The sequence below is a fragment of the Staurois parvus genome, unplaced genomic scaffold (assembly GCF_062004578.1).
Source record: "Staurois parvus isolate SC_StPar_1 unplaced genomic scaffold, SC_StPar_1.0 ptg000746l, whole genome shotgun sequence".
Taxonomy (NCBI): Eukaryota; Metazoa; Chordata; class Amphibia; order Anura; family Ranidae; genus Staurois; species Staurois parvus.
Genome location: NW_028318542.1, coordinates 5,123,824 through 5,145,188, shown reverse-complemented (window position 1 = coordinate 5,145,188; position 21,365 = coordinate 5,123,824). Strand labels below are relative to the sequence as shown.

Genomic DNA, 21,365 nt, shown 5'->3' with positions numbered 1-21,365 from the left:
TGCTGGGATTGTTTGGATGTCCTTGATTGCTGATCTTTTACCAAATAAAATATTGTGAAGGATTGTTATTGAACTCCAGTATTCTCTTTGAAATATATTCTAATCTTCCCAATTGCTACTTTCTCCCTTCTCTCAGCTGACAGTGTTGGTTTAATCTACATAGCGATAAGATTTTCATAGATGTAGCCCAAAATGACCAGATCAGCCAGTGCACAGAAAACACCAGCCATTCATAAACAATAAAGATGCCAAAATATATTCCGATAAACCCAATATAAAGTTATGTATCACTACCCCCTTAGGAGCTGCTGATTTTGGGTCCCCCTATAGTCTGGCACAGCCAAGCAACACGCATTTTCCACATTTGCATTCTAGAGGCAGTAAAACAGTCCTTGAGCTTTTTGTTGTTTGTTTTATTAACCCCTTCACGCCGGCGCCTCCCGGCCCTTTAAGGGTTCCAGAAGCCGGGAGGCGGAGCAGGGTTTAGGGTCATGTGACCACCGTGATGCGCCGTCACAGCGGTCACATGATCGAGAAAGGTCCCAATCGAAAGAGGAGATCGGGACCTTTCTATGAGTACTGGGCATGTGTGCTGGGAGCGTGCAGGGCGCGTGCTCTCGGCACATATGTCCTTTTTTAATAGAACGCAAATGTGTGTTTAGGCCCAGACGTCGGGAGGCCACACTTCTGCTGGGCTGGCTCCTTTCCTGGCTCCACAGGTGGTCCTTGCTCTGGGGGCCAGTGAGGCTGAGCAATCCTCCTGTCCAAATTCCAGCCTGTAGGTAGGCCCTTTCCCTCTTGGGTCCCCTCCCAGGCTCCTGCATCTCAGCCTTCCTCATATCTTCCACTTGAACTCTCCTGTTACTGAGCAGGCTCAGTCATACTTAAGGGCTGCTCTGTCCCCATGACAAGCCTGCTTGGGGATTGGCTAGAGTCCCTTGAGTATGCAGACCAGTCCCTCCTCACCCCCATCCACTGCTTCTAGAATCTTCTCCAAAATTCTAGAGCAGAGGGAGGTATCAAGGAACTGATCTGCAGAGCCTCTCAGCCCTGACCCAAATTTGACCCTGCTGACTATTCCCTAGGATTCTGTTCAGCCTCTCTATCTCAAACAATAATCAGCTAGCTCCCCCTTGCTAACTAGGAGAGTGCTACAGTTAAATTTGAAAGGGCACTGTTCCCTCGGGGTTCTCTTCAACTTCCAGATGTAAACTATATGAATATGATGGACATTCACTACAGTACTACAGAGTATTTATTTTTTCACAAAACATTCTTCATTCATTCATAGGAACCATTGATGAATTACTGTTTGAGTATCTACTAATTTACAGAACAATTCCAGCTAATACCACGGTGCTTTAAAACAACAGAGAAAATAGCAAAGTTGCCTAATTGCAATAATATAAATGTTGTCTTAATTTTGTAATAAGTAAAAAATATATAGAAACCTACCAGTTTAAAATCTTTGAGATCAGGTCGATTTGTTTGCTGCAAACTATTCGTTTAGATTACAGCAATTTTTTTGGGAGTTCTCCAACTTTTACCGCAGTTATGTAAGTAAATACTTTAGAGATATAGTACATTCACAGATGAAATAGACACACTCCAGTGAATCCAACAAGTAAAATATTTTTTTGGCAAGCAGTATTCATATCACACACCCTGTCTCATCTGCGCCCTTATGTGCATACTTTTAAAAATGTGCTATTTAGATTTGCCTAATGCCCAAATGTACAAAAATATGCTCATGCATGGAGCGAACATGATACAACGTGCCCTACATTTTGGAACTTCAGTAGAGTAGGCTCGACAATTCCTTCCAGGGTGCCACAGTTCTCTGTTAACTGTGTTTAAGTATTTTGATGTTGTGCCAGTCCTGATGGAGTGTTCCTAAAAGAGCACATATTGGCTAAAATAGGATGACATGATAAGAACTCATTAGGAGAAGTTTACTAAAACTGGTGCACACAAACTCTGGGGCAGCTGTATAGCACAGTGGCTAAGTGGTTAGCACTTCTGCCTATCAGCACCAGGGTTGTCGGATCAAATCCCAAGCACGTTGCTACTTGCCTGGAGATTACATGTTCTCCCTGCTTGTGTGGGTGTCTGCTGAGTACTATGGTTTCCTCCCAAACACATACTGATAGGTTATTTGCACCTGTCAAAATTGACCCTAGTATGTATGAATGTGTGTTGGCCCCAGGGGTGGACTGACAACTCATGGGGCCCCTGGGCAATAGGGGATCATAGGGCCCCTGTGTCCTTGCCCAAACTCAAAAAGCTTATGAAAAAGGTACCAGTGGCATCCCATGGGGCCCCCACTGATCCTGGGTCCTCGGGCAGTGCCTGAGTTTGCAAATGGTCAGTCTGCCCTTGGTTGGCCCTTAGGTTGAAAGTTCCTTGAGGGCAGTGTGAGTGTATACCATATGTAAAGTGCTGCATAAGTTGTTCTAAGTTACGTACCTGTAATAATTAAACAAACATATTTAACTTCAGCTTGTTCAAATAAGCTTTGTCAATTATAACTTATACAATGATTGGTTATTATGCACAATTGCACCCGTTTTAGTACTCCCATTACGTATTAATGAGATCACATGACCCAGTCCAGTTGTTAGATATTTACAACTAGGGCTGTCTTAAACGCAGGGCAAAAGGGGCAGTTGCCCCAGGCCCAGCCATTGTTGTGGGGGCCAATGCAGCTGTCCCTTGAGCTCGCACTGGCCGTAAATTGGAGCCCCAGGATGGCACTGCAGAGCGCACCAGATGCACGAGATGCAGTGCTGTATTCCTCAGCCAATAGGGAGGGGGCAGGAGCTCCATTTAAAACGGTCGTGAGAACCACAATCGGGTTCAGGGTTGGATGTCTGCTGATGTTCCTAATTTTGAGAAATAGATTGCACGTGCACGCCAGAAAATGATCACACTGACAACTGTCTAGTTTAACCACTTCCTCATTTCTGTTTATTGCAGGGCGGTGCTTAACCTTTTATACACAGAGAACAATAGGGTATACATCACTGTTATGTAAATGTGATCATAGTCTAAAAAGGCATATCTTGATTGGCTGATTGCTTGTCGCCCGTTACCTTTTCACTCCCTCACATATTCAAGGCCTAGGTACAAGACCCTCACAGCTCAACAGGAGGGGTTGAAAACATCGCTGAACAAACATTTTCTGAGTTAAGGAGAACTACAAAGCCCAGCAGACAAAAGATATACGCACAACACATATATTTAGAAATATGAAAGTATAAAAGTAGATATGTATAAAATGTATAGAAAAATGTATATATTCAACAGGAAACCGAATAGGAATTTTACCATATCCATCAAACATTGATGCTCTGATCCCACTCCATGCAGCCTGTGTGCTCTGGAGCAGGGGCGGACTGACCATTTGGAAACTCGGGCACTGCCCGAGGGCCTGGGGTCAGTAGGGGGCCCCATGAGATGCCCCTGGTACCTTTTTCATAGGCTTTTTTGAGTTTGGGCAAGGACACAGGGGCCCTATGATCCCCTATTGCCCGGGGGCCCCATGAGTTGTCAGTCCGCCCCTGCTCCAGAGGGAGCAGCTGCAGTAGCAGCTGAGATTAGAGTGGGAGCGCTGAGAGCCTTGAACCTCTGAGAGTGGATGCTGAGCCTGACTGGCCACATAGGTCCTTCTTCCCTATAAACTGTCAGGAGCAGACACAGCTGACACTGGCAACTTTTTACTGTTCCCTGCATAGACAAAGTACTGCAAGTTCCCTGACATCTTCTGTCCTGTGCTTACTCACTCACTTTAGCAACCAATCAGTGAGCAGTAATATTGTGCAGTAACCACTAGCAACCAATCAGTGAGTGGTAATGATTTTCAGTAACCTCTAGCAACCAATCAGTGAGCAGTAATGCTGTGCAGTAACCTCTAGCAACCAATCAGTGAGCTTAAACCATTCAGTGAGTGTGGACCAGTGCTTTAAGTTTACATTGTTAAAGTTTCTATGTGTTTGCTTGTTTGCTTTTTGGGACCTTGGGGTGGAGAACACAATTTAAATGGGGTTCGTAAAGAAAATATTTCCCCACAGTCCAATCAATATTAAAGATTCCCCTGTTTACAATTATCAGGAATTGGTGGCTAATGATGGAGGAACCTAAGGATGTAAGAGAACGGATACTGTTAATAAAAATGGGAAGATTTTGGGGTGCCTAGGTGAAAGTGTAGTATAAAAACATATCCTGGAAAACTGGAAAATAAAAATGGTATCAGCTAACTATTCTTAGAATACAATAATAAATGCAAAGTCTTTTTCCAAGTATTTGCAAATTTAAAAAATATATCTTTAAAAATTACCAACAAAATTTAAAATGTGCTTATCATAAGGTAGCGCATATGCATTTTTTAAAGTCACGAATAAAAAAAACAGCCTGGGTCGAATTCTGGTAGTGCAGAGAGGAGATGACTGTGAGCTGACACATATATCACCTGAGATGACCCTTACCTGAGATGACCATTACCTGAGATGACATGCTGTGTTTGCTACATTTATTGCAGCATCAATTTTTTATGAGTGTCCTCTTCATGAGGTGGTGGTGTATGGTGATATATGCCCATAAACTGAAGAATCTGGCAGCAGACTAGAATGGTGAGTGAAGGCTTCATGATTTACAAGCGATTACTCAGACTGTGATTAAAAAGACTTGTATGCACTTTCTATGTATACTGGCACTGTGGTACTTGTATGTCACATGGGATTTTGATAACAGCAGCTTTCTATGCTGCACTTTATATGGATACTGATATGTAGCAACTTTATGCACTTCATATGAATATTGTTATGTGGTAATCGAGGTGGCCCCCCTCTGAAGACGTGCGTGGCACGAAACGTGTAAGGAAGAGCCAATACGCCATGACGTCACGCCCCCAGAACATTGTGAAGGTCCAGTGGCCATCTTACTAAAGGGCAGTTAGTTTGTGTTTACCTGACAATATACCCACTGTTTTAATGGTTTCTATTTGATTTCTGGCAACACTTCTGGAATAAAGCTTTGAATAACTACACTATGGGCACCTTTTTTATGTCTCCCTTGTGGAGTCATTGATTCCCTAGAGCCCACCCCGAATCAAGATCCAGCATACTATACAGAGGAGGGAGTTCCTGCTACACAGGCTGTTACACCCACTCATCCCTTTAAGGGGACCTCTGGTTACTGGATCCATATGTCACCCAGAAGTGCCTGACATACCACCTATCCAGAGGGGATATCTCCATACCTGGCTTAATCCACTACCTTAAAGGGACCTCTGATGATTGATGTATATTCGTAATATCTTTACGGATCTGGTGAGTGCGTATTCTTACCCCACCTTTAAAAGCACAAGCACTGAAGTACAGCCATAGTGGGCACTCTACGCACGGATTTTCACCATATGAAAGTTTATCTATACAGACATTATCATCATTTGTTTACCTATTCATAGCGCTGCACTTTACTTATTTTATTCCTATGGGAAACCGCGTTTTGGTTTACGAATTTTGCGCAATACAAAAAGTCCCACAGAATGCATTAAATTCGTAAACCAAGGTATGTATGCCTGTATGTGTGGTAAATCCCAGCTGCTGCTCTCAATGTGCTTCCCACTTAGTGCACATACAAACAGGATCAAATTTTAGAGGGAGCTTGCACCAGCTTGCGGATTTCAGCTTAAATTTAGCTAGCAGAGGAGATAGGTTTAATTCCAGGTAGCTCCAGCAAACTTTATTCATATGATGTGAAAGTGCACAAACCTCCATTGATGTTGGCAAAAGATTCTATCCCTTATATCCTCTGCTTAGAAGGTCACCATTCCAGTAGAACCTAAAATATGTCTTCTTAACATGTTTGATGATTCTATGATGCCCGAAGAGGCAGTGGTCCCTATCAGTAGATTACTGTACATAGCGCGAAAATTAATTGTACAAAAATAGATGTCCGCTAGACACCCCCCCTCCCCCTCCATGGTAACGGAGTAGAAAAATCAAGTCAACACTGTAATTTTCCAAGTATAAAATAATATATCAACATAGAAATTGTATTCGATAACTTATGGAATCCCTGGTTGGCAACACATGGACTAGTTCCCTTCCATTTGATTGCAGATAGGCTATCCTCTTTATGAGTGTCAGAGTTGTACCCACAATTACAATCTTAACATCAACGTACTGGAGCAGGCACAAATATTGAAACAGAACACGGAGTCAGGTCGACTTGTGCAGGTTTAGTTTTCATTTTATTGTCTACACATATGCTCATACAGTGTATATGTTTATTTGGAATGACTTTCCACCTTTATTTACAATGCAAATGAAAATTGTAATGGAAAGACTATTAATATTATTATTATATAATACAGGATTTATATAACGCCAACAGTTTGCTCAGCGCTTTACAATATAACAGGAGACAATACAGCAACAATACAGTTCAATACAAGAGGGAAAAGAGGGCCTGATCCTTGCAGACTAATTTTTGATATCCTAAGATGCTGTGATGAGTTCATATCTGTATGATTATGGACTGTACTTAATGAATGTCATAATGTCACTATATGATTAATAACATTGGTTTTGTTTGTTGTTTGCTCTGCACTGCTCGTGGGGTTGTTTGTCAAAAACACAAAAACTTAATAATAAAGATTTGAAAGATTAAAAAAAAATAAAGATAGATAATATTTAAAGTGAACTGTGCTAATGTGATATGCCTTGAAGAAATCCAAATATGTGTAATTAATAACTTTCTACTGTCCATTCAGTGGAAATAAACTACTCAAATTATATATATACTGTATATAAAGTAAATGAAAATTAAACAAAAATGTAAAAAAAATGTATATATCACTTTATATGCACAATTTATTATCAATGTGCAAAGTCCACAATCTAATGTTCTACAGCAAAACAGTCCATGCATTTTTTTAAGTACTGGAGCATGGACTGTTTTGCTGTGGAACATTCATTTGTGGATTTTTTTCTTATCTTTGTTTCATTTTAATTTACTTTACGTATAATTTGAGTTTGAGGATACAAAAAAACTCAGTGAGGTGTGTCAAGGTGTTTTTCGGCATATCGTAACCAGGCTTTTTTGTGGCATTGACACTATAAAGGCCTCTTTCTGGCAACTTAACCATGCAGCTAATATTTGTTCAAGTATCATCGCATTGTGCTCCTTGAAACAACCACACTATCTTTTTCCAGAGCAGCCTGTATTTCTCTTGAGATTACCTGTGGGTTGTTCTTTGTATCTTGAACAATTCTACTGGCAGTTGTGGGTGCAGTCTTTCTTGCTCTACCTGACCTTGGTTTGGTATCAGGAGATTCCCGAACTATCCACTTTAATAAGTGATTGTGCTGACTGGCATATTCAAGGCTTGAGATATTTTTTATATCCTTTTTCCATCTTTATAAAGTTCGATTACCTTGTTATGCAGGTCTTTTGACAGTTTGTTTCTGCTCCCCATGGCTTAGTATCTAACCTATTCAGTGCATCCACATGAGAGCTAACAAACTAATTTACTATTGAACACTAAATGTAATTTAAAAATCCACAGATGTGGGAAATTTACCTTTATTTGCCATTTTAACCTGTGTGAGTCTTGTGTGTGTGTGTGTGTGTGTGTGTGTGTGTGTGCCAAGGCCAAACATTTCAGAGTATGTAAACTTTGGATCATGGCTATTTGAGTGATTTCTGTTATAATTTAAAAAGGAGCCAAACAACTATGTGATAATAAATGGCTTCATATAATCACCACCCTTAAATAAAAGTTTTTGGCATGACCAGTCATATTTTCAGTATAAATGCCAAAAATTCACAATTTACGCCAGGGTATGCAAACTTTTGAGCAGATCTGTACTTTATGCCAATTGTCATCCTTTATGGAGCTCTATACTAGTTGTCTACACTCTGTACACTAGTGGCATTGCACCAAGTCTGATGACACAGTGGCATCTGTAATTTTAAACTATGTTTGCTGAACACCAGTGTTGACACGGCTAGGTTGCATAAGTCATAAACTTTTCCTGGAATTAGAGTATATAGAGTTCTTTTCATTTGCTCATCCAGCCTTGCTGGTTTCCTCAGCTCTGGGCCATCATCATGGATGTCAGTGGGGCTCTCTGTCTCATTCTCATCATCATCATAACCAGCATCCTATTTCGGTCAAGATGGAAGGTCAGAGGAAGGCTGCCACCTGGTCCCATGCCTCTTCCCTTCATAGGAAACATGCATCAAGTCAAGATGAACGATCTGATCAAGTCTCTGGTTGAGGTGAGCTGGTCTTTTAAGCAGTGTGTTGACGTTTGTAGCATTGTGCAGAGTGAATCCTGTTGAACATTAATTCTAGAATTTGAGATGTATGATAAATGTAGTCTCATGTTGGCTGGTTCTGGCAAAGGTCATGGTTCCCTAAAGCGTAAATGAAAGCCCAGATTCTTTGGGATAAATTGGTACATTCTTTCTGCCTGAGACAATAAAGCTTTACGAACTATATTGTGGAATGCAAGCATGGTGTTTATTTCATTAGTAGAAAGTTAATACCAGTGTTATGGGTGATAAGTATCTCATTGTTGTTTATGAGGAAGTTCAGGAGAGATCAAAATTCTATAATACTACATGGAGGGTTCCAAGGCTGTTCAGGATCTAAAAAAATACCCCTTTAAACAATGACGTTGATTTATTAAAGGCAAATAGAATGTTCAGAAGGTAATTTCCCTAGAGCTTAGTGAATGCGGTGAAATTTTTCTTTACAAAGAATACCCAATAACATGCAGAGATACTAAAAACCAGCATTTTTGCTTTGCTTGAGACTCAAAGAGGATCTGTAGAGGTTGGAATGTAGGATGTGACAACCCGTTATATAACGTGCTTCCCAGATGTGCATGATAACCAATCAGCTTCAAACTTCAGCTTGTTCACTAAAAGCGGAGTTCCACCCAGAAGTGCCTCAAAATTTCCCTCCTCTGCTGTCACATTTGGCACCTTTTGGAGGGGATGGGGGAACGGGTACCTGGTTTCTCCTCTTTGCATTTATCTGCAGCTCAAAGGGGGACTTTGATCTGCATACAAAATCAGTTAAACCTGAAGAGTAAAGTGTTTTTAACCCTTTACTTTACCCTGATCAGCCCTTTTCCCCTTCTCCCCTAAACTAATATTTTCATGCTAATTTGTTCTTCTTTCTCTTGTCATAACCATGAATATATTTTTTTTCCATGTTTATGTATTCATTTGTTAAAGTTTGTATTAAAAAAATAGCCTTAATTCTATTTGTAAATTAATTTTAAACTAACATGTGGTGAAGGGTAGTCACATACAGATGTAATACTAAAATGCAAAAGACCTGTGTTGGCAATGTTACTAACCAGTACAATGGTTGTAATGGCTGCTGGACCTCTGTGATCCGGCGGCTTGGCGTCTCTGGGTGGTGGGGCTCCTCCTTAACGCGTTTCATATAAACATATATCATCAGAAGGGGTGATGCCTGACCCCCCTGGACGTCTGGTGCTTCTATAAATATTATGGCGGATGGCGCGCGCTCGTTAGCAGGCGTCATCTTGCCGGGGGACATGACGGACTGCGCATGTGCGAAGTTGTGGGCACCATCTTGCCGAAGGTCAAGATGGACTGCGCAGGCGTGAAGCCACAAACTCCATGTTCTTGTAGTACACTGTAGGCGGATTGCGAGTGTGCAGATACCACCATGCTGATGAAGAAATACACTTTTAAGGGCAAAGGACTGAAGGTCCTGCCTGTGATGTGACAGGCAGTTACCTTTAGTGTAAATTGCCAATATTATAGGTCAAAAATGCTAAAGAACGGGAAGTAAAAAATGCTAATATGTAGCACATTCTCTCTACCATATTAAAAACTACAGTGTTCTGAAGTAAAGCACTAAGAGTATATATATGTAAGTCATTATTCTAATGACTCAGATAAGAGAATCATAAAATATGCTGACTGGGGTTTAACATGCAGCACAGGTAATGAAAAACAAATTCAGTTAAAAAAACATCAAACATAAAAGCATATATATATATATCCATACACACATAAAAATAAAAATGTATAATATCATGATTTACTATCCAAGGATATATACAGTATATGTATAAAATGCATATTAAACAACGTATTAAAAAATATAATTAAGAAAAAGAAAAATACCACATATGGGAAAGTGTCAAAATGTATACAAATGTGTAAGAATGATACTCAAGGATACAACTGTTAGCTGTTATCTATATAGCAGTTTATTTCGATGTCAATGTTGTGGCCTGCTGGAGTAAGGGTCCTCATTTCATAAATCTATCGTGTTTCCATTGTTATTGGACCATGTCAATCCCTGTGAACTTAAGAGTTGATGGGTCACAGTTATGATGATACCTAAAATGTTTGGATACAGAGTGCTCTCTAAACCCTCTTTTTAGATTATAGAAGTGTCCGCGCAGCCTACGGGTTGTAAGGCCAATATACTGCTTTCGGCAGGGGCATTCCAGAAGATAAACCACGTATTTGGTATTACATGTTATAAAATGCGTTATATCAAATGTTCTGCCTGTGACAGTGGATGTAAACTTATTAATTCGTTTTCTGGTTATTTCGGTCAGAACACATATTGGACATTTCTTGCAGGGAAAAAAACCTTTTATGTTTGTGAAATAACTCGATCTGAGCAGAGGTTCAATCACATTAGGTAAAATCTTTGTCCTAAAAGTGGGCGCTTTTCTAAAAACCACTTCCGGTTTATCTGGTAGCGCTTTAGCTAAAACTGGGTCCGCTCGTAAGATATTCCAATTTTTCTTGATAATCTTATTGATAGCTTTATACTGTATAGAAAAAGAGATAACTAGCGGACAAAACATAGTTTTCTTCTGTGTGGTTATATTGGACAGCATATCATCTCTATTCGTATCTGCTACATTGGTAATTTCGATATCAAGAGTCTTTTCCTCATAGCCCTTTTGGATAAATCTTTGTTTAAGTATATTAACTTTGGTGCGATATGACTCGATATCAGTACAGTTACATCTGATTCTCATAAACTGTCCCCTAGGCACGTTAGCCAACCAAGATGGATGGTGGCAACTGTCTATGGGGATGTAGCTATTCCTATCCGTTTGTTTAAAGAATGCTTCAGAAGTGAAGTGGCCGCCTTTATTAAATAGTTTAATATCCAGAAAATTGATATCGGTAGTGTTATACATATATGTGAGTTGTATATTTAGGTCATTATGGTTGAGCGTACCAAAAAAAGTAACTAAAGATGATTCTTCACCTTGCCATAATAGTAAAACATCATCAATGTAGCGTTTATAAAATAATAGCTCAGGCCAATCACGAGAGTATATGACGTCTTCCTCCCACCTGGTCATGAATAAATTAGCCAGGCTGGGAGCAAATTTGGCGCCCATTGCGACACCTCTTGTTTGTAAGTAAAAAGTATGATTATATCAAAAATAATTTTTCCTCATAGCAAAATCCAGAAGGTCTGGTATGACATTTTTATGCTCTAAAGATAGGTTATCTACCAGATCTAAATAATATTGGACAGCTGTCATCCTGTCATCATGGCCAGTATTGCTATACAGCGAGGCCACGTCCGCCATGACCAAAAAGGTTAAGCATTCTGGATTCCAACTAAGAGATTTAATTTCATTTAACACCTGTTTGGTATCCTTAATATAAGCAGGGGTGGAAAGCACGAGGGGTTGCAGATAGTGATCTATATACTCCCCAATGCGGGAGCACAAAGATCCGATGCCGCTGATTATGGGCCTCCCCGGTGGTTGAACCGGATTTTTATGTACTTTCGGTAAGCAGTACAAAATGGGCAGCCTAGGGGCTTTAGGGCAGAGATACTCCTTTTCTTTTCTGCTGATCACATTTTTCTTATATCCTTTTTCAATCAGATCCTTAAGAGAGCGTTTAAAAGTTATCAGAGTATTTCTGGGTAGGATAGTGTAGGTATCTTCTAAAATTTTCTGGACTTCGGCCATATAATCTTTTTTGTCCAGAACCACTACACCTCCTCCTTTATCGGCTGGCCTGATGACTAGATCTTTATTTTTAAGCAAAGAATTCAATCCAATTGCAATAACTCTGGGGTTGTTTGGTCGTTTTACTTTGATGGCTTCTATGTCTTTGAGTACCAGATCTATAAAAAAATTAAAATATGTCTGTGTTTGAGGAGGGGGATTAAACAACGAGGCATTTCTAAGATTGGAATGCGTGTCATTGGTTATGCCAGTGTTCCTTCAACCAGGTTTACTCAGGAAATATTTCTTGATTGCTAATTTCCTGGCAAATCTGTGGACATCCACATATGTCTGGAATTTATTAGCTTTAGGTGCATATTTAAGTCCTCTATCAAGGACTTGCAACTCTTGTTGTGATAATGGAGCTTTATTAAGATTAAAAATGCCCTTCCCAGTCAGACCCTCGTCTTTTTTGGGTCTATTGACCCTTTTCCCTCCTCTTGTTCCTCTATTCTTACACTTCTTTTCCGTGTGTGTCCTGTTCCTAAAAAATGGGACTGTAGGTGTGATCCAGTTTGATAGTCTCTTGGTCTATGGTCAGGGTTGTTATCCCGAGTTGTGTCATATCCTGATTGTGGGTGAGACCGCATATCGTCTCCGGCGTAATTGTTAAAATTGGTATTGGGATTCCGAGGTGTTCCCTATCTCCTCTTAGGGTTGCTATGGGACTGATTATAATTAGATTGTTGATGGGGATGGTTATTGTTGATTGGTCGCCTTTTCTTTTTAGGGCGTACCGGGTGCTACCTCATGTCTCTATGACCTATATTTTCAACTGTCATGTACTGTAAGGGAACAAAATGGTTTTGTAAATTGATAGGACTACTATCTCTAGGATGTGTCCTCCTGGGGGATCTAAAATCCTACTTATAGTTGGACACACTACGTGGTCTTGGCCTATTTGGTAAGGTTTTGGTTAACTCCCTTGGGTTAGAGCACACTAAATTATTGTCACCCCCCAATTCTGTCTTGGGAATCTGCCACTTAAAAACCATATTCTCTTGGTAGTCCTTAGAGTCCCTTAGATATTTTTTCTTTATCTTTTGGTTTCTTTCAACTCCATCTAAATGGATTTTTAGCCTATTAGATTTGTTGTTATATTCCTCCGAACCTTTATAAGGGTTCAATTTCTCTCTAATTTTATTGATCTCCTCATCTAAATAAATGAGTTTTCTCTTTTTCCTCTCTATGAGAAAACTAATCAACTCAAGGCCTTTGTTGTTAAAAAACTGGTACCAGTCTTTGATGCTGTTAACATCCCCGGTTTCTGGGGGGACATCCCATCTAAGAGACCTTCTCCTGCCAATGCTAGGGTATTATCTAATCCCACTCATCACAGTCTGGCCCCCCATTGGTATTTCCACACAAAAAATGTAGACAGATTCCATTGCAATACAGTATCTGCATATATATATATATATATATTCATAATTTTTTACATTCCCTATTGTGACGTTGGTGGCCCAGAAGGAACTGATAAGTCAACAAGACTTTTCTTCCCCCTCCTGATGCTGGTGTTGCAGTTACACAGTTACAATGTATCATTTATGACTGTATATTCTGTTAACCATTGCTATGTGGTTAATTCCATTTTATCAGTGTTTTGCTTTTATGCGTTAACTGGGGGATATACCTCCTAAACCTTCATTCTCTGGTCTACCCTTTTGAATGAGCCTAATATAGACCTGTTACTATAAAATTGTGTCTCTTGCATTGTTATCCTACACTGTTGAAATATGTCTGAACCCAGATGTCAGAGGTGTTGGGAAGCTTGCAAGGTCAGGGCAACCACTGGGGACAAGCATTATCAAGCGGCCCCTGCAGGGGTAGCTCTGCACTATCATCTGGTAATTCTGCCAGTAACACAATTCCTATCCTAAGGACTCTAGGACACCCTAGGTTCCATAGCACAGGGGCCCACCGAGACAGCTGGTAACAATCTTTACTGATAATAGTCAACACAGCCATAGAGCATGGAAAGTTGTAAGATCACAAAGTTTTTAGCAGAATCAACAGGTATTTTTTTGTACTTATCAAACATACAGTATACTGTATAACAAAATGCTTTTAATAATAAATTTAACAAACCAAAAGGAAATTAATAAGAGAAGTTCATTGTTCAATACACTTTAAATCCTCATGTAGTTGTACAGGATTGAAAATCAGACATAAGACGTTCCATGTGATCTTGACTACTGGGCCCAGCAACAGTCACATGGCTGCTGCACCAATAGATACAACTTTACAGTTGATAACTAAAAAGGAGAGACATGATTGATTATGCTGAAAAATTACCAATTTTACTGCTGGAAAAACCACACGTTAAATTTTGCTTATTTTGTATAAAATAAAATCAACTTTTGATAGGGTGTGGGTTTTGGTGGGTGTATTTAGGGTGGTTTAGGTTATTTGTAGCAATATTGTTGATCTGTAACTTTAAATAATTTGTAATTACAAATACACAACTAGGACAACATAAAAATCTGTTAACACCATGTGTAAATGTATATGTACAGTATATGAATAAAAAAGACCCAATGAATCCATCCAAACAAATAATTATTTTTAAATGCTTTAAATGGTGCCAAATTCTGCCACCATATCACCCACAGCCTCTTAACAGATCATAAGACCCCAAATTATGGGTGGTCAGTGAAATCACTGAGGTGTGTGGACCTTGTTGTAATCAGTAATCCAACCATAGGGAGCCATAGGGCACATACAGTCAAGTCTCCTGTTGATGTGCTCTGTGGTTCCCTGTGGTTGGATTACTGATTACAACAAGGTCCACATACCTAAAAACTTTCACTGACCACCTATAAAGACCTGTGTACACTTGAATGACACTACCGTGTCACAATTTTTGGGCTTTTTTTCACTTTTTAGCACATTTTTTGAGCAGCACTATTTATTTGAATGGGCTTCCCTCTACTCTAAAAACATGCTAAAGAATCTCTAGTACAAAATTTTGTACATGAGTCAAGCGCATTTTTCTTTGTTTTGAGTGTGAAAAAAACACACGACTGCCACCCATGTATGGGTACCATTAAGAAATAATGGCACCACAAGGGAATTTTGCACTGTAGTGAATTTTTTGGGCTTTTGCAGAAACGCAGGCAGAAATGCACATATCTTCCTGCGTTTCCTCTATGCCCAAGTGTGAACAGAGCCTAAGAGAAATCCTAGTGAATTGTAACAAACAAACAACCAGAGCCACCATTGGGGGGACAGCCCAAAGCCACGTGGCTGTGCTGGCTTTCTCTGTGGGTGCATTACAGAAGAGGAGTCGGCAGCTGCTGCTGCTCTGTGTCATTGAGCTTGCAGCGGACTCATTACTGCTACCACTGGCTACTTTCTGTATGTGCCCTCCTTGGGTGTGTGCTGCCTTTACTGTATTCTGGACTGTGCTTGGCTCCAGCTCATCTCTGTGTCTCAGCGACATACGTCAGCTTTGTGTAAACAACAGCTGGGAATAGGAAGACCACCTTTATAAGTAGGGTCTGTGAGTACAAGTGAAGGGAGGGGGCTGTTTGTAAACAGAAAGGGCCAAAGCTGTGTGTGTTTACAGATGTGTGTGTGTTGGGGGCTGAGAGCGTACAGGTGTGGTAGGGCTGAGTGTGTACAGGTGTGGGGGGGCTAAGTGTGTACAGGTGTGGTAGGGCTGAGTGTGTACAGGTGTGGGGGGGCTAAGTGTGTACAGGTGTGGGGGGGGGCTGAGTGTGTACAGGTGTGTGGGAGGGGCTAAGTGTGCACAGATGTGATGTGGGGGCTGAGTGTGTACAAGAGTGAGGGGTGGTTGAGTGTGTATAGGTATGGGAGGGCTGAGTATGTAAATGTGTGAGGGGGGGGTTGAGTGTGTACAAGTGTGGAGAGACCTGTGTGTACAGGTGTGCGGGGACCTGGGTGTGTACAAGTGTGAGGGGGGGGGGCAGAGTGTGTACAGGTGTGGGGGGAGCTATATGGGGATGTTTCTTTGATGGATCAGGATGTCTCTTTGCTAAATATATGGGGATGTTTCTGCTGGATTAGGACAACTTTTTGCTGGATTGGACTGTCTCTTTGCTGATTATATGGGGATGTCTCTTTGCTGGATTGGGATGTCTTCTTGCTGAATATATGGGACATCTCTTTGCTGGATTGGGATATCTCTTTGCTGGAGTGGGATGTTTCTTAGCTAAATATTTTTTTATTTTTTTTTTGGTTTTGGAGTTTTTGTTTCGTTCGATCTGCTAGAGGAGGATAAATTTGGGGGGGGGGGGGCATTGAAAAGATAGTGCAGTCAGTGTAGGGTCCTGCTCAAAAAAGTCTACCTTGTTGTAGTGGCAGGGTTCCCTTTTTTTGGCCAAAATATACTTTGTTACAGTTAAATCTTGAAAACGCTGATTACTCGAAATACACTTTTCATTTTCATATATTACATTGTAAGAGTGTAAAATTCTATGTGGATACACCGATGGAGTCAGGGGGATGGCTAGTGGGCAGATTCGATCCTAAATCAGCAGATTACTGATATCTGTTGATATAGCTGGAAGAAAAATTGCAATCCTAAACATGTAGGCTGTGCTCTGTATGCATCCCAAGGCATCATTTATAATCTTTACGATCTTACTTTCAGATAAACTTATCCTCTTCAATAATTTAGTGTTTATCCTTCACAAAAGCTAATTTTTTCAAATTATTGTGGTCAGAAACTGGTATTTTTTAGGCATGCCAACTCCAGTACACCATATATATTAAAACATATAATTTATTGTCAACAGGAAAACATTAAAACATGATATTATAAAGATTACTAGCTGATACAAATTTTTGTCATACTATTCTACTATCACCCCACATTCTCAAATAAAAAAATAAACAGTATATATATATATATATATATATATATATATATATATATATATATATATATACAGTTGCAAGAAAAAGTATATGAACCCCTTGGGATTATGTGGAGATTTGCATGAATTGGGCATAAAATGTGCTCTGAACGTCATCTAAGTCACAACAATAGAAGAACACAGTCTGCTGAACATAATACTACACACACATTAGATGTTGCCATGGTTTAATTGCACATAACATGTAAACATTCACAGTGCAGGGAGGAAAAAGTATGTGAGGCCCTAGCTTAATGACTTCTCCCAGAGCTAATTGGAGCCAGGAGTGAGCCAACCTTGACTCCAATCAGTGTGATGATATTGGATGTGTTGCTGACAGCTGTCCTGCCCTTATAAAACACACACCTGTTTTGGGTTTACTGGTTTCAAGAAGCACTGTCTGATGTGAACCATGCCTCGCAGAAAAGAGCTCTCAGAAGACCTACCATCAAGAATTGTTGACTTGCATGAAGCTGGAAAGGGTTACAAAAGTATCTCCAAAAGCCTTGATGTTCATGTGTCCACGGTAAGACTGACTGTCTACAAATGGAGAAAGTTTAGCACTGTTGCTACTTTCCCTAGGGGTGGTCGTCCTGTAAAAATGACTGCAAGAGCACAGCGCAGAATGCTGCATGAGGTAAAGAAGAATCCCAGAGTGTCAGCTAAAGACCTACAGAAATCTCTGGCACATGCTAACATTTTTGTTGACACATCTACAATAAGGAAAACATTAAACAAGAATGGAGTACATGGGAGGACACCACGGAGGAAGCCATTGCTGTCCAAAAAGAATATTGCAGCATGTTTGAAGTTTGCAAAAGATCACCTGGATGTTCCACAGCACTACTGGCAAAATATACTGTGGACAGATGAAACCAAGATTGAGTTGTTTGGGAAGAACACACAACACTATGTGTGGAGAAAAAAAGGCACAGCACACCAACATCAAAACCTCATCCCCACTGTAAAACATGGTGGAGGGAGCATCATGGTTTGGGGTTGCTTTGCTGCCTCAGGGCCTGGACAAATTGTTGTAATTGATTGGAAAATTAATTTCAGAGTTTATCAGGACACATTGCAGGAAAACCTACGACCATCTGTCCGCCAACTGAAGCTCCGCAGAGGACGGGTGATGCAACAGGACAATGACCCAAAGCATACAAGTAATTCAACAAAACAATGGCTGCAACAGCACATAATACGCCTTCTGGAGTTGCCCAGTCAGAGTCCTGACCTCAACCCAATTGAAATGCTGTGGCATGACCTTAAGAGAGCAATTCACACCAGACATCCCAAGAATATTGCTACACTGAAACAGTTTTGTGAAGAGGAGTGGTCCAAAATTACTCCAGATCGTTGTGCAGGTCTGATCTGCAACTACAGGAAATGTTTGGTTGAGGTTATTACTGCCAAAGGAGGGTCAACCAGTTATTAAGTCCAAAGGTTCACATACTTTTTCCTCCCTGCACTGTGAATGTTTACATGTTACATGCAATTAAACCATGGCAATATCTAATGTTTGTGTAGTATTATGTTCAGCAGACTGTGTTCTTCTATTGTTGTGACTTAGATGACGTTCAGAGGACATTTTATGCCCAATTCATGCAAAACTCCATGCAATCCCAAGGGGTTCACATACTTTTTCTTGCAACTGTATATATATACACTCTGGCATAAATAGGTATAGCCACACTAATTTGAATAACAATGGCTTAGTTGAGGAGAAGTCCCTTTAACTAGAAATAACAACTTGAGTCCTGAGATGTTTAAAGTTCCTGATGTGATAGAAGCCTTTGTCTTCTGCTAGCCATGGTGGGGCCCATATACAGTATTGATTAGTGGTAATTCAATGAAGATAACAGGCTGTGGTAAATGCTGAAAGCAAAAATATCTTGGTACTGAGGTGTAAAGGTGTCTCTGCATGCTGAGTCTGTAGAGTGTTGTCAGAAAGAGGTTAGGCATCAGCCCACTCACCAATCCCATGGATAGTACGGCCTAATAGGAACAGGGCTCTTGCACAGGCTCTTGGCTGTTTTCATGGATGTGCAGATTTACTGCCTGACAGCTTGTCAGTGCAGCGAGCAGAGATGACTGGCTGAAGACTGGATAGTGGTCCATTGCAGAGAAGCTGATGCAAACCCGGTGTGGCGATTGGTGTCACCGCTGTGCTGAACTAGTATGTAGAGTCCTGCAGAAGGAGCCAGCAATCTGTATGTGGAGAACAGCACTCCGCCTGTACCATATGGAAGAAAAATATATTTGAAATATATTTTTAAAATATTCTTCCCAAATATATTGCCATGTATTTGAAATGCAAAAATTTTGGCCATATTCAATATATTTCAAAATATATTTCTATAAATATATATATATATATATATATATATATATATATGTATATATGCTGCATGTTGAAATGCGGTTTTATTACAAAATATATGTAAAATATGTTAAAATATGTTTTTTAAAATAGATTTCAAATATACTGTGTGTCTTTAAAAATACAAATCTACATTTTTGGAATGCATTTACAAATATATGTAAGAATATATGTTAAAATTACTTTTTTATATGTTAAAAAAAATCTGAAGAATATATTTAAAAAATATATATTTGTAAAAATATGTTTTTTAATATATTCTTCATATTTTGTTTAAATATATTGTTTAGATTTATTGAAATATATTTTGAAATATATTGAATATGGCCGAAATTGTAGCATTTCAAATATATGGCAATATATTTGGGAAGAATATTTTTTCAATATATTTGAAATGTATTTTTCTTCCATGTGGGGTGTTCAGTTCTGAATCCTGCACTAAGTGCGCCAGCCAGTTCTTTGCTGTATAATATATCTGCTCTCCCAGCAACCTTCTGGTTTCCCAGCTCTCTGGTAGTTGTAGTTCAATCAACGATCAGGAATACAGGATGGATTGGCTATAAAACTACAGGTGATGTGATGTGATGTAGCAGTCCCAGTACTGGGTACTAGGGGGAAAGAGGATCAACCATAGTCTCATCTGTAAACGTCCCTGAATGGCACAATGATATAGCTGGCATCTGGCTACAATAATAAAGGAATAAAAGTCTACAAAAACCTAATGCAGCCACTACATCTAAGGACTGGTGAGCATCAATATGCTGTATTTTTGTTTTTAGGTTTAGGCACACTTTAACCAGTCGGCAATGACCTTACAATGCATTTATGCATCAGGAATTCCAAATTATATCACCATACAGAAGGCACGGGACTGATCCTGCAATGCAGAAGGGCGTATGTTACCATAACTTAACCTCCTTGGCGGTATTCCCGAGTGTAGCTCAGGGTTAACTTTCAGTACCAGAAGCGGTAACCCCGAGCTACACTTGGGATTACCCTTGCTCTGGGATCCTTCCAGCACTTAACTTGTCCTGCGCTCCCGCGATGTCCCCCCTGCAGCGTCCCCAGCCATGTCCTCCCGCCTGATGACGGCATCCGTCTTCCGGGTTCTGTTCCCTGCGAGCGTCGGGACATATGGGGGATGGAACCGGCGGGAAATTCAAAAATGTAAAAATTTGACATTCACTCAATACACTAAAATTTGGAAGTATCACGTTACTGTATCAAACTATTTCACATATTTTGTCCCGAGTGCTTTGTCCTGTGCCCTGCTGCATTTTTAATGTTCTGTTTGCCTGGAAACTGAGAAACGTCCATGGTGGCCAAAAAGCGTCCCTTTAGGTCAAAAGTGGTTTTAGACTGGCTAGAGAACAGCGATAGTAAATCAGAACCACTTGCAGAATTGAGTGACAATGATTTGTGGGGAAACAAATGAAAATGATTTTGTGACTAAGCTCAGTGATGTGCGAACTTGGCGCTATATTTCAAATTTCAGTGTTTTTGGTTTGATTATATTATTGAATTAAATGTATTATTATTATATTATTATTTTTATGTTTATTTATTATATTATAATTTATGATTTTGTGTTACAAGTTTTAACATACCCGGGATGTTTACTAGACTCTTGTTCGGACAGATTTCAGTGAGTTATTCCTAAAAATTACAGGCCTACAATAAAAAAACAACATATTTCCATTGAAAACAATGTCCCGTTTTTGAGCACAGATATACAGACATATACAGAACCACTTGCAGAACTGAGTGATAATGATTCGTGGGGAAATTCATCATCAGACACTGAAAACAATTTTGCGTCTGAGCTCAGTGATGTGAGAACTTGGCGCTATATTTCAAATTTCAGTGTTTTTGGTTTGATTACACTATTGAATTAAATTTATTATTATTATATTATTATTTTTTATGACTATTTAGTATATTACAATTTATGATTTCGTGTTTCAAGTTTTATCATACCCGGGATGTTTACTAGACTCTTGTTCGGACAGATTTCAGTGAGTTATTCCTAAGAATTACAGGCCTACAATAAAAAAC

At 39.8% G+C, this 21,365-nt stretch overlaps 1 protein-coding gene across 1 annotated transcript in view; it reads left to right on the top strand.

Moving 5' to 3' along the window:
- The first annotated feature begins 8,087 nt into the window (after window positions 1–8,087).
- The window catches only part of LOC149445144 (cytochrome P450 2F3-like), a 67,018-nt gene continuing 53,740 nt past the window's right edge, over window positions 8,088–21,365 (top strand). The window contains exon 1 of the mRNA XM_089654201.1: window positions 8,088–8,286. Coding sequence (XP_089510327.1) covers window positions 8,116–8,286 — 171 coding nt within the window. The 5' untranslated portion in view covers window positions 8,088–8,115. The remainder of the gene's footprint in view (window positions 8,287–21,365) is intronic.